The sequence below is a fragment of the Delphinus delphis genome, chromosome 2, assembly GCF_949987515.2.
Source record: "Delphinus delphis chromosome 2, mDelDel1.2, whole genome shotgun sequence".
In the NCBI taxonomy this organism is placed as follows: Eukaryota; Metazoa; Chordata; class Mammalia; order Artiodactyla; family Delphinidae; genus Delphinus; species Delphinus delphis.
In genome coordinates, this window is record NC_082684.1 from 142100745 (window position 1) to 142114409 (window position 13665).

Genomic DNA, 13665 nt, shown 5'->3' on the forward strand with positions numbered 1-13665 from the left:
GACTGCTATCTAACCAGCCCCACCCAAGTTTGTCACCTGAGTTGTGGAAACTGGAAATTGACCAGAATCCAGCTCACTTGTTTCCTCTGTGCAAAATGAAAGCACATCCTCCTTGGCAGGAAAAAGATCCACCAGCTGGCCTGGACAGTGGGCCCTGATTCCCAACTTCACTTCCATCTTTCCTGCCTCCTGCCCCAAGACTCATAGAATTATGTTGATGGTCAGATGGGTGAATTCATCCACCTGGTCAGATATCAATTTAACCATAATCAATTAGGAGGTTTTAATCCCTCCAGCAGCGGCTTTATCTACACATACAGAGTCAGGCTGAGAAATAAATGGGTTAGTGGGGGGTTCAGACCAGGAAATCATAGGATTTTTTTTCTCAATTATCTGGGTGTTTTAGGAGAAATCATTTGGGATTCTAAATGAACTGGAAAATTACTCCAGTCACTGTTCCACTTTAAATATAGGGACACATCTCACGGAGAAGGGCTGCACACACAAATTCTCCCGATGGGGATCTTCCACAGAGTCTGCCCTTTCCAAAATTCTGATATTCTTTTTACTTGAGGCTGAATGAGTACAGCAGAAAGTGTCCTTTAAAGATGGGTCCAAGGCATGGAAGCAACCTAAGTGTCCATCGACAGATGAATGGATGTGGCACATACATGCAATGGAATATTACTCAGCCATTAAAAGAAACGAAATTGTTATTTGTAGTGAGGTGGATGGACCTAGAGTCTCTCATACAGAGTGAAGTAAGTCAGAAAGAGAAAAACAAATACCGTATGCTAACACATATATATGGAATCTAAAAAAAAAAAAAAAAAGGTTCTGAAGAACCTAGGGGCAGGACAGGAATAAAGACACAGACATAGAGAATGGACTTGAGGACACGGGGAGGGGGAAGGGTAAGCTGGGACGAAGTGAGAGAGTGGCATGGACATATATACACTACCAAATGTAAAATAGATAGCTAGTGGGAAGCAGCTGCATAGCACAGGGAGATCAGCTCAGTGCTTTGTGACCACCTAGAGGGGTGGGGTAGGGATGGTGGGAGGGAGATGCAAGAGGGAGGAGACATGGGGATATATGTATACATATAGCTGATTTACTTTGTGATACAGCAGAAACTAACACACCATTGTAAAGCAATTATACTCCAATAAAGATGTTAAAAGAATAATAATAATTTTAAAAAGACAGGTCCAAGGGTCTCACAGGGACCTCAAGACCCAGGAGCAACAGAGGGCATAGACTCAAGAGATGTAATTCATGGAATTGCAAATGCTTCGTCCAGTCTTTTGAGCTTTCTCAAGGAAGCCCCAGATTTGGCTGTTTGATCAGGAAGAAACTCATGTGAGCATACGGATTAGTGAAATGAGTGCAAGTTGAGGTTTGAGCGCTTGTGCCCCAATAACACCTCCGTGAGTCTGTCTGTCCCTGTGCTCTGGTCTGAACACTGGGAAAAGAAACATCTAGACCATCTACCTGGGTAGAGAGGGAACAAGCCCATTAAGTCGCATTTCAGTAGCTCCTACTGAGCCTGGAGTTGTGTGACAGCACAAAAACGTAGGTGGTCATTGCTCTGGGTCTCTTGTACCAGCCCTGGGTCTGTTTCTGAAACGCAGCTCCTCTGGGATGTGTCTTTGCTGTTTGGGATGTGGAACAAGCCTGTGTGAGGTGGGACCATTTATTTTCACCTCAGGATCACATCCTTATTTTGTGGTTGTGTAGTTTTTGATGGAATTGTCTGCAACTTCAAAGCAACTCCTAAAGCATGCTGGAGAGGATCATGGAGAAAAGCGTGTTGTATATGGTGTGCCTTGGCTTTTTTCTTCCAGCTGTAAAATTTGGCCGCATGTCGAAAAAGCAACGAGACAGCTTGTACGCAGAAGTACAGAAACACCGGATGCAGCAGCAGCAGCGAGACCACCAACAGCAGCCTGGAGAGGCCGAGCCGCTGACTCCCACCTACAGCATCTCGGCCAACGGGCTTACGGAGCTTCACGACGACCTCAGCAGCTACATTGACGGGCACACCCCCGAGGGCAGCAAGGCAGACTCTGCCGTCAGCAGCTTCTACCTGGACATACAGCCTTCCCCGGACCAGTCAGGTCTTGATATCAACGGAATCAAACCAGAACCAATATGTGACTACACACCAGCATCAGGCTTCTTTCCCTACTGCTCTTTCACCAATGGAGAGACGTCCCCAACTGTGTCCATGGCAGAACTAGGTAATGGCTTCCGTGTTTCCTTTGGGATGGACTACTTGTGCCATTTGAAGGAAATGGGATTTGTCTGACTTTCCTTTAATGAGTTATTAAAATGGCTTCCGTGTTTCCATTGGGATGGACTACTTGTGCCATTTGAAGGAAATGGGATTTGTCTGACTTTCCTTTAATGAGTTATTAAAATGATGCATCTAGAAGGGCGAGTCACCTTTACCATTTGGACCACTTCATAATTCCAACCTGCCCCCTTGGTTTTGACTGTCCACTGTTTCCCATCATATATCCAAGAAACTCAGTGACCTCTCAGCATCAGAGCTGAGACAATATGAACGTAAAGCAATCTTTAAATTCCACAGAAAACTGTAAGTTCAGGGAATGGCCCCATTAACTCCACTGATTTAGTTATGTTCTAAGTATTGCTTTATACCAAAAGTTATAAAAATAGCAACCCACAGACTTAACCTGGCACATAGACATGGGTTTTTGACCAGTGCAGAGCTTTACAATTTTTGAATTGGTTGCTAAAATTTTAAACCTGGACAATTCCACCTGAAAGTTCAGATTTTCAGTTTCTTGTGGAAGGAAAAAAAAACATGATCTAGTTACACTGGACCAGCATTTGGGAATGGCAACAACCAACTGGTACCACTTAGGGCCTAACGCCTTGAAATGGGCCCATCCCACTCTCGGCATTTATATCACTGCCCAGTCCCCGTATGCATCTAAGTTTTGCAACTCTGACACATTCTATAATCGTTAAAGGGAAATTGGCTTCTTTATTTGCCAAAATGTTTTGGTGATGGATATTAATGCAAAACTGATGTATGTCATAGAAGACTCACCATGCCAAAAAAAACCCCACAAAAACCTGTCATTTCCTTATTCCTGTGACATTGGTGCTTCTTGGGAGATGTGACCTAGAAATGTTAACACAGACAATGGAAAACTTTTCATTTCAAGGAAGTTGTGTTATAACATCCTCTGTTATATTTAATCGATTTTTAAGTACAGCACTATTATTAGAGAAACTTTGATAAGGACCTTTACTGTTTGAGAATTTGATCTACTCCTCCCCATGGTTCCTCACACAAGGTTATAATCCTTTGGGATATTTCAATTAGTTGCTATGAAGATGACTAAGTTAAGACGAAGAGAGAAGGAAGACTTCACATGGAAAAGAACCAGCAGGTTCTGACTTGAGCACAGACGTCCTTAGTTCACAGAAATAACGGTTGTGTTCTTTAGACGGTTTCTCCACCTCTGTACCCCATAAAACATTTTTAAAGTGAAATTTATATTTCCAGTAAAATCTTTCTCCAAATAGAACAAATTGAATGTTCTTTACGGTTTTTACACAAGCACCTCTTTATGGGTCTAAATTTAAATCCTCAGGAGCAGGGACATTTTAAGCCTGGTCTTTAACCACTGAACAGCATTAAAGGTGTATCACAGCTCTTTTGATTAACAGAGAAACCTCTGAACTAGAAGCCAAGCTGAGCCAGAGCTAGGCTTGATTTTTTTTTTTTTTTTTTCTTGAACTAGAACAAAAACCTTCCGTTTTTGTCGTGAGATCTTGGTTGACTGAGCCTTAAGCAGAGCTGTAATGAAAGTAAAATTTTCAGAAATGAATAAGGATTTGATTGAAAACTGACATGATACAGTGAAAAATGACCTAGCTTGCTTTAGGTTTGCTTCTACTTTATCATACATACTAGTGAATCTATGCCATTTGCTTGTCGAATGTTCAACCCAGAAATAAACTCACACCGCTTGGCCTAAGTGTGTCCCTTGAACATGGCACTTGGGCTAAATGTGCACTGATACCTGAGTGGAGCCAGAAGTCAGCCGATTTCCCCAGCCCCTCCTTCACCCACAAATCCCTTTCCTCTTCTACAGCTGTCACCTCCCAGTGAGTCTGAGAGCCCTGTGCCCTCATCCATTCTCCATGTTCTCCTAAACTACGGATTTTTCACACGTAATTGTGGCATTTTTTTCCACGATGAATAAAACTAACTCATCGCTAGGATTTGCCCCAAACCCAAAACTAAACAAGAATTTCGTTGAAAGGGATATAATGGAGCTCTGATTTTCTGTCCCACTTAGAGGTGCAAAATGGTTTGAGGAGCTAAGAGTAGCGTAAAAGCAGCCAGAGACCTTGCTGCTACTTCTTCAAAGCTCTCTGAAGTTCCCTGACATTTCCTTGGGGGCTTAAGTCCGACTCTTTTCTTTAACTAACTTGACTTCATTTTAGGCTAAATTTTATCATCAGATTTGAAACAAATGAAACCATTTGTGCAATTGGAAAATAACTTGTAAATTAACATATCCTAAGCTCAGTTCTATCTTTCAACAATAGTACCTACTAATCCATTACTGTTAGTGGAAATACATCTGCATTCCTGGCTATGAAATTTTGCCCTTGATGTACACTTAGTACCTGAATTATACATTCCAGATAAACTACCTAGGTTCCTTTTTAAAAAAAAGCTAACTGGGGAATTCCCTGGCGGTCCAGCGTTAGGACTCAGTGCTTTCACTGCCATGGGCCCAGGTTCCATCCCTGGTCGGGGAACTAAGATCCCACAAGCCGAGCTGCACAGCCAAAAGGAATAAAAAATAAAAAAGCTAACTGCATTTATGACTGTAATTAATAACTAAAGCCTTGTACATAAGAGATAACAGATATGTTGGGCAAAGCATGAGACAAGAAGTCAGCTTCTCTGGGTTGTGGTCCTAGCTTTGCTGTAGGTTGTACAACCTAGTATAAGTCATGTTACCTCTGCAACCTGCAGTCTCCCTACCCATGGACTATAAAGATTCAGAGCATAGACTCTGGAGCCAAATTGTGTATGTTTGAATCACTGCCCACTTGCCAGCTATGACACCTTGAAAAGTCACTTAACCTCACTGTGGCTTGGTTTTTTCATCTGTAAAATGGAGATAATACTAGTATCTTCCCCCTAGAGTTGTCGTGAAGATTAAGAAAAAATATTTGTATATATACACAGTGTATATATATATATATATATATATATATATATATATATATATATAGAAAATGTATATATATAGATGTAGGTAGGTATATTATATTAGTGTGTTATATGAGTCTATGTTATATAGAGTTTACATAGTAACCTCTACCCAAGTGTTAACTTTTATCATCATTGCTAATGTTATTATCTACAAAGTGATGAGAGTTTGGCCCAGATGATACCTAAAGTTCCATACCACTGTGAAAATCTGTGACTTTCTCAGAAGACAGGATTTTCCATCTGAAGTATCTAGACCTTGGCTGTCCTGATGAAGCCATCATAGTTGAGGAGGTGAACTGATTTGCCTGTCACAAAGTGAGTTACCCAACTGAGCTCAGACCAGAAACCAGGTCTCCTAACTCCTAGTTCCAAGGCATTTCACTATTCCAGACTGTTTGTCTGAGAGACCACACTAACTTCTTAGCTTTTACTCAGTCTGACCATATTCTCCTTTGCTGAAATGGAGACTTAAAAACAGCACAGAGTCTAAAATCTTACACTTGCCAAATCAAGTATGAATTTTGATCAAAGGCAGCTGGTGAGAATGCAGCCACTGCCCTCTACTGGTCATTAGACATTGCATCATTTGTTGTCGCTTCTAAAAGCGGGACTCAAAATAGGTAGGGATGGGTGGGGACAATTTTTAGGATGAAGTGAAACAAGAAGATGCTGACCATATTAACTGGAAACAGAGCATGATCTGGAAGAGAATACTGTGAGCTTCTTCCCATTCTTCCCTTCCTAGGATTCTCCCAGCTTCCCTGTGAACACTTTGCCTTCATCATTTCTTTCATATTTACAAAAATTGAATTTACTATGTACACACTTATTTTCTTGTTTCTGATTCCCCATTATTTTGTCTTTATTCCCCTCTTCTCTTCACACACGTCACTGATTCTAAGACATAGACATAATTTCTCTCTCTCAGTTTCTGTCTCCTTTAATTTTTTTCTTTTGTTTATGTTTTATTTTTTATGATATTTACTTATGTTGTTTTCATGTCTGTGTGTTGCCAAGTAGAGCTGTTAAGGTTTATTGTGCTTCAGTGTTTCAGAATCTCTGAGGAGGTTCTAGTCTCGAGCTTTGTTTAGGTGAACCTGCTCTGTTTTCACACAAACAAATCTGATTCTGTTTGACATAAGCAGTAACAAATTTCCAAACAGACACTCTTACTAGTGTTGCTAAGTTTGCCCTCAGCACCACTGTTTTAAATAACTTTCCTATTATATATTCAAGACCCTGGGAGGGGCATCACTTTGGGGTATGGCTTTGTATTCTTGGAGTCTTGTCAGTTCTTCTTTTAAAATACTTCTTGAGTTGTCCTTCCCTTCCATAACAATTATTAGCAACCTATTTCAAGCTCTTAGTCCCTTACATCTAGATTTCAGCAGCCTTCTAATTGATCCTCCTGCCTCCAGTCCACCAATGACAAAACTGCTTGTTCTGTTTCCCCAAATACAGTGTTCAGCATGTCAGCTCCCTCTTGAGACTCCTGCTGACTCCTTTTGTTAATCAAGTCCATACTCTCAGTCTCAACATTCAGGATCCTTCAGGATGTGGACTCTTCTCTACCCATATTTCTGTTTTGACACCATCACTTTATCACATCTTCCTGTCTCCTGTGGATGCCATATCCATTCTTTCATCTACCATCCCTTGAACGTGGAACTGGTCCACTGCCTCACACACTGGCCTCTGCCTACCAAATCCTCCCCTTCCTTCAGGGGCCAACCCAAATGTTCCTCTTCTGTCAGGAAGCATCCCCTAACTCCCCTCATCTCTCTGACAGCACCTATTATGTTTTTATTTTTCTTTCTCTCCTAGTAGAATTCAACTTCATGCTTTATTGTCTAGTGTCTTGAATTGTCCTTTCAGCATGTATGTACATGTTCACCAGGTTATAAGTCCCTAGAGAAAATTATTTGCCATCTATTTCTTTTAATATCTTCAAATCCGGTACACTTCAGGATAATAAGAACAAATGTTTATGTAGCAGATGCTATGTTATCCTCTCTATTCTAAGTGCTCAACTCACTTAATTTTCACAGATGCCCTATGATAAATAGGAAATTAAGTACTATTTTCCTCACTTTACAAATAAAGAGACCGAAGCGCAGAGAGGTTAAGTAACTTACCCAAGGTCACATAGCTACTAAGTAGCAGAGCTGAGATTCAAACCCAAGCAGTCTGGGTCCAGAGTCCATCTCATCTCTTAACCACCACACCATATATATATATGTATGTATATATAGTGACATAGTAGGCTTCAGTAATGCTTGTTCTGCCATTTTTGCAGGAAAAACAAAAGAAACACGTAGTTGTTGTCCCCCCAAAAATACCATTTTCTAATTTTTCAAGAGTAATCCTCCACCAGTCAATGTATATGGCAGATCTGTCTTCATAAAAACACCAAGTACAGGTCGTGTCAGTCATTTTTCACACTTCTCTAGGTCAATATTTTCAACTCCAACATTCACTCCCAGACGCTGGTGTAAAGGCACAGAGAAGGTCAGGTCAGGAGAGTCTTTGAAGATGCCAAGCCTTATTGCTAAATGTTGGCTTTGCCTGTCCTTTATCCTCATGTCCCCAAATATAGAATAGTTCCAAATTGCTTACTTAAATATGTCGAGATCATTAAAACTGGTTCAGCCATGTTGCTTTATACTTGTTACTTTTTAAATCAAATATTAAGTAGGGAAAACCCTGAAGAACTTGGCTTTTCATGTTGTGATCTCCTGTTTTCTCCTTAGAACACCTTGCACAGAATATATCTAAATCACATCTGGAAACTTGCCAATACTTGAGAGAAGAGCTCCAGCAGATAACGTGGCAGACCTTTCTGCAGGAGGAGATTGAGAATTACCAAAACAAGGTAGACTGAAGAATTTTACCTAAGATTGAGGCAATGTTGGGAAGGGTGTTTGTGCAGGAGGTTTGAATACAAACAGACCAAAGAATGAATGTTTTTCATCAGATAGCAGATTTCTATTTAAAAATCTTTTTTCCAGAGCTGATCACGTTCTTGGGGCTTTATCACCTTATTGAGATGTCAGTGTGCAAAATTTCAGAAATAGCACACAGATTCTATTGTTCCTATAACTATACACATATGTCCTATCATTTGTCAACAGGGAGCTAGATTAAGGAGCTTCCAAAAGGCTCAAAGAATTGGGATTTTTCCCGATACCACAATGGAAGATTTCACGGTCCAGAAGTTGGTGTAAAATAATCTCAGCCTCATGGTTCCGAAGTTAAAAAGGAGGAGTTTAGAGAATATGTGTAGAAAAAAGTTTGGAAGCTATGATTCTAATTCCAGTCTGAATCTAGCAACATGAGGCTGACAAGTAGTACTGCCAGTTACCTTTTTCTATAAAACAGTCTGATCAACAAATTACCTAAATGGGAGGGCAGGGCTGGAGAAGGAGGACTTTTAATTTTCCATTCTGCCTTTAGTAAAAGAAAATGCTGTGATTTTCCCCAATAATCATAGAAATTCAGGCTTAGGAAGTACCATAGAGATTATCAAGGTTAATCCTCCCCTTCATTTTACATATGAGGAAACGACCATCCCTTGGCACATGGCTGAGAGTGAAAACATCAGGACTAGACCATGAGTCCTGGTTCCTAATTCAGTGTTTCTTCCATCCTGTTGTATTGGTAGAAACAGTCTTAAGCTAAGATTGGGGAAATAAGTGAGCAACAAGATGGATCCAGGTTAGCCTGTAACTAAATTGGAGAGTGGGTATATAAAAGGAATTAAACAGGACAGGTTGGGGGAATAGCAGCGCATCACCTTGTTTACCTTTGAGATAGCAGGTAGCACCAGCCGCCAGAATTACAAAGGGAAGCAAGAAAGCAGTAAACAGCAGCAAAGTGTGTGAAATGGGATTCAGAGTCAGAAATGCTGGGATTTGAATCCCACCTCCAATACCTCTTAGCTGGGAAACCTCTGTGAGCATTTGTGTCCGTTTATGGGGAATGGAAAAACATTCTTGTGCAAATGAAATGAGACAAGGATGTCATAAAGCACCCAGCTCATAGCAGGTGCACAGTAAATATAACTGACTCCCCTTTTCTTCCCTTGCCCCAGTAAAGTGGTGTGAAATTCCCCAAGGCAGAATAATTGCTTACAAGGAGATTCTACTTTGCTACTCTCCATGGCCCAGGGTTAAATCAGTGGCGTGAGTTGCTTTCTTGACTCCCGTTTTCATCTTCTGCTGCATGTATGCTCATAACATCTTCCCCCATCCCTTTGCCACCAAAATGGTAAGAGAGGAATTGGAGGAGACCAGGAAGAACTTGGAAGCAGTCATTATAACGGGAGTAACTGGCCAACTGATTATTTTTAAATCCTCTAGCTTTTTTGGATCCATTTCCAAAGAAGGATTTTACACGATAGGAACAGTTAAAACAACTGTGTCAAGGGTATGGGTAATGGGGATGTTAATGTGTTTCCCTCTTCAACAGCAGCGGGAGGTAATGTGGCAGTTGTGTGCCATCAAAATTACAGAAGCTATACAGTATGTGGTGGAGTTTGCCAAACGCATTGATGGATTTATGGAACTGTGTCAAAACGATCAAATTGTGCTTCTCAAAGCAGGTATGTGCTTTGCAAGTGAATTTTGAGATCTCGACTAACCTGCTTTCACCGGCTTATTAAAGAAATGCTTGGTAAGGAAGGTGTCGAGAACAGTTTTTCTCCAAATGATAATAGCTCAGTTTCTCTTAGCAGAAACTGAGAGGTTTTTTTTTCTTTTTTAAGGTTTTTGAGCTATTTGTAGGAAACATTCCCTCCATTTTGCTTCTCCTCTGGGTGAAAAGATTAATTTGAAAGACACCTGCATTCCACAGTTTTAACCATCACCCGTGTTTTGTTTCTGTGCCTCAGGTCCTCAGGAGGTTTTGGTAAGCTGTTAGGAAGAAGGCTGTTTGTGGAACTCAGAGAGACATCCCTGGGTTTTTTTTTATTTTGTTTTGTTTTTTATCCCTGGGTTTTTGTTTGTTTTAATAACAGGAGTCCATGTTTTTCTTGCAACTCTGAGATTCTGTATTATTGCAGGACAGAGAAGTGCCCAAGAAGTAATTCATAAATCAGTCTCTCTTCAGTAATACAGGCCTTAGCTTTGGCACAAGTCTTTAATTACTCTAATGAACGCTGCTCTTTTAAATAGAGAGCTAAGGTGACTGAGAGCCTGCTAGTTAAGCCCAGCCCCATTGACTCAGAAGGGGGTCTCTGTGGTCAAAATCAACTCACCAAGACAATAACCCACCCCGTTTCTGCCTTTGCTCAGGTTCTCTGGAGGTGGTATTTATCAGAATGTGCCGTGCCTTTGACTCTCAGAACAATACCGTGTACTTTGATGGGAAATATGCTAGCCCCGACGTCTTCAAATCCTTAGGTAAGGAAATCTCTGGGTGCTTTGTCTTCAAATCAGGACTAGGGGAAAAGATGGGAGTTGGGTGAAAGCTCTTCTTGAACAAAATGGAGATTGGTTTTTTGGACACAAGAGTTAAAGGATTTTATACCTATGTTACTTTATAGTTAATCACCGTAGAAAATATACACAGCTCAAATGCTTTTTGTCTATGTTACACGTAAGGGTCTAGAGTTTCATTTTATCTAATTGGTAATCGAAGAAATTTATGTTCTATATCCTTCCAGTTCCCTTCCAGATTTTAAGAACCAGGTTTGCAGGGGATATATTATTCAATAAACTAGAGGATGTGATTTGCTACATAAAATCAAGGAAGGAGCTAAAAGTCTGCCCTTCCATACCCGTTAAATAGCAACCGTTAATGAGATATCAAAGAAAGAAAGTATAGCTAAGTGAAACTGTGACATATACTTTAAAAGTAAATTATTTTAGATTTCTGTAATTTAAAGTAAGACAAAGTCATTAAGAAGAATGGGACGGTATCCAAGATATGTTGTTAATGATTTTAAAAACAATTAAATGACAGAAGGTATGTATACTTGAGAAGAGCCCGTTGACACTTTTTTTTATTTATTTATTTTTGGCTGCGTTGGGTCTTCGTTGCTGTGCTCAGGCTTTCTCTAGTTGCGAGGAGCAGGGGCTACTCTTCCTTACGATGCGCGGGCTTCTCATTGCAGTGGCTTCTCTTGTGGCAGAGCACAGGCTCTAGGCGTGCAGGCTTCAGTAGTTGTGGCACGCACCTCAGTAGTTGCGGCACGCGGGCTCAGTAGTTGCGGCACGCAGGCTCGAGGGCACAGGTTCAGTAGTTGTGATGCATGGGCTTAGTTGCTCCATGGCATGTGGGATCTTCCCAGACTAGGGCTCAAACCCATATCCCCTGCATTGGGGGGGGGACCACTTAACCACTGCGCCACCAGGGAAGTCCCTAGCCTGTTGACATTTAACTATATGTACATAATACGGAAATCTGAAAGAACAGACCCCAACTTAACCAGCTTTGTGGGGGTGGGTTTTTATTTTACGAGACTTTCACATTCTGTGTTTTCAGTTCTGTAATAGTTACAATAGGGACTTCCCTGGCGGTCCAGTTGTGAAGACTCTGTGCTTCCAGTGCAGGGGGCATGGGTTCAATCCCTGGTCAGGGAAGTAAGATCCCACATGCCATGTGACACGGCCAAAAACAAAAAAAATTATAATGGTTTTACCACCATAATGTGTCACTTGTTTTCATTTTTAATTAAGCGTGTTATACATAGAATAGAGTAGAAAACAAAAAAATGAGTGATGTTAACATTTCAGTTAGATTATAGCTGTTAGACTCTGTTGGTTAAGAGTGTGGGCTCTGAAGTCAGGTAGCTGGCTTTGAATCTCAGGCTGTCACTTCCTACTTGTCGAATCTTCAGCACATTCCTTTTCTTTCCAAGTCCATTTCCTTGCCTTTAAAATGGGGATAGTAACAATAATACCTCCCTCATAGGGCTGTTGTGAAATAGTAGAATCGCCAAAGAATCCTCTCAGAGCAGCACCTATCACAGTAATCACACAACAGAAGTTCACTCTCATTATTGCAGATGATGATGATGGTGGCGATGTTGGTGGTAATGGTGATGGTGGCTAAACTGATTTTTCTTTTAACATTTGAAAGTATTAAACTATAGAAATGTTATTACTATTCCCTCTGATCTTCAACTGCTAGATCCCTCTTCACCTTCTTCCATATTTTTCTCCTAGGGTAATAACCAAACTCCTAACCTGTCTTTAATTTTGGCAGGTTGTGAAGACTTTATTAGCTTTGTATTTGAATTTGGAAAGAGTTTATGTTCTATGCACCTGACTGAAGATGAAATTGCATTGTTTTCTGCATTTGTCCTGATGTCAGCAGGTAAGATAACCAAATACAATGGTTTTTAAATTGTCCAGGTAAAGAATTTCTACAAGTACATAACTTACAATGGCTATAGACTATTCAGAGGGACTGCCAACCTTATTCAGTCTAATTTTAAGTTTTTCAGACAACAATCCCCTGCTACACACATACATATACATGTATGCTTCTAAGAAGACCTCATGCCATTCTGATAAAATCTTAAGAAATGAGAATTGAATAAAATCCCATCTACAGTTAACCTCCTGCTACCAAGAGAAATGCTGTGGTAGAGTAGGTGTGCCCTTTTCAACACCAATCTCCAAGATAACATGGTTTTTAAAACATTCTGCTTTTTAAAGAAAATCCATTTGGATGTCATCCACAAGCCTATCTGAATTTAATATATGTTTTCAACCAGTACTGCCTCTTGGTGATAATCACTTTTGCAAATTTGCTGTCTTCGTTTTGGAATTCTTAAACATAAAGACTTTATCCTAAATTAACAATCCTAATTCATTTGGCACTCTCTTGACAATTTCAGTTGCCTTGGACTATAAGGCAATTTTCATATTTGCCAGAAAGACTTAGCAGGATTGATATGAGTATGTCATTCAGAAACATAACTATTAGAAAGGCTTAAGGGCCATGGTGGTTTCATTTGCACTCGTCTGAGCATGGCCTTAGATTTAAATGGCTGTCTTTTTGGAAAGGGAGGATCCTTCCTTCTTTCAAGTGTCAGTAAAGATGGAAAGGCTTAACACTCTGTTTTGTAACTGTCCTAGATCAGTTTTTCACTCCTTTAGGAACAAATTTTGAAAGAGGGGTGAAAGTGGCCTGTTAGTCCCTGACTCTGCAGTGTGGTGTAATAATCTGTATCTAGGAGTCAGGAGGAGTTGGGGTGTTCTGACACCATGTTGGAAGAATACTCAGGAGTATGGTTTTTCATATTTAGATCGCTCATGGCTGCAGGAAAAGGTCAAAATTGAAAAGCTGCAACAGAAAATTCAGCTAGCTCTTCAACACGTCCTACAGAAGAATCACCGAGAAGATGGAATACTAACAAAGGTGAGAGCCAGAGGTTTCCAACT

General features: G+C 40.5%; 1 protein-coding gene across 2 annotated transcripts in view; it reads left to right on the forward strand.

Annotated features, from left to right (window-relative positions):
• RORA (RAR related orphan receptor A) overlaps window positions 1-13665 on the forward strand; it is a 183694-nt gene that overhangs the window by 161387 nt on the left and 8642 nt on the right. For both annotated transcript variants that reach the window (XM_060005861.1, XM_060005860.1), the window contains exons 4-9: window positions 1848-2243; window positions 8026-8147; window positions 9743-9875; window positions 10567-10674; window positions 12482-12592; window positions 13530-13642. In XM_060005861.1, the coding sequence (XP_059861844.1) occupies window positions 1848-2243; window positions 8026-8147; window positions 9743-9875; window positions 10567-10674; window positions 12482-12592; window positions 13530-13642 (983 nt within the window). The remainder of the gene's footprint in view (window positions 1-1847; window positions 2244-8025; window positions 8148-9742; window positions 9876-10566; window positions 10675-12481; window positions 12593-13529; window positions 13643-13665) is intronic.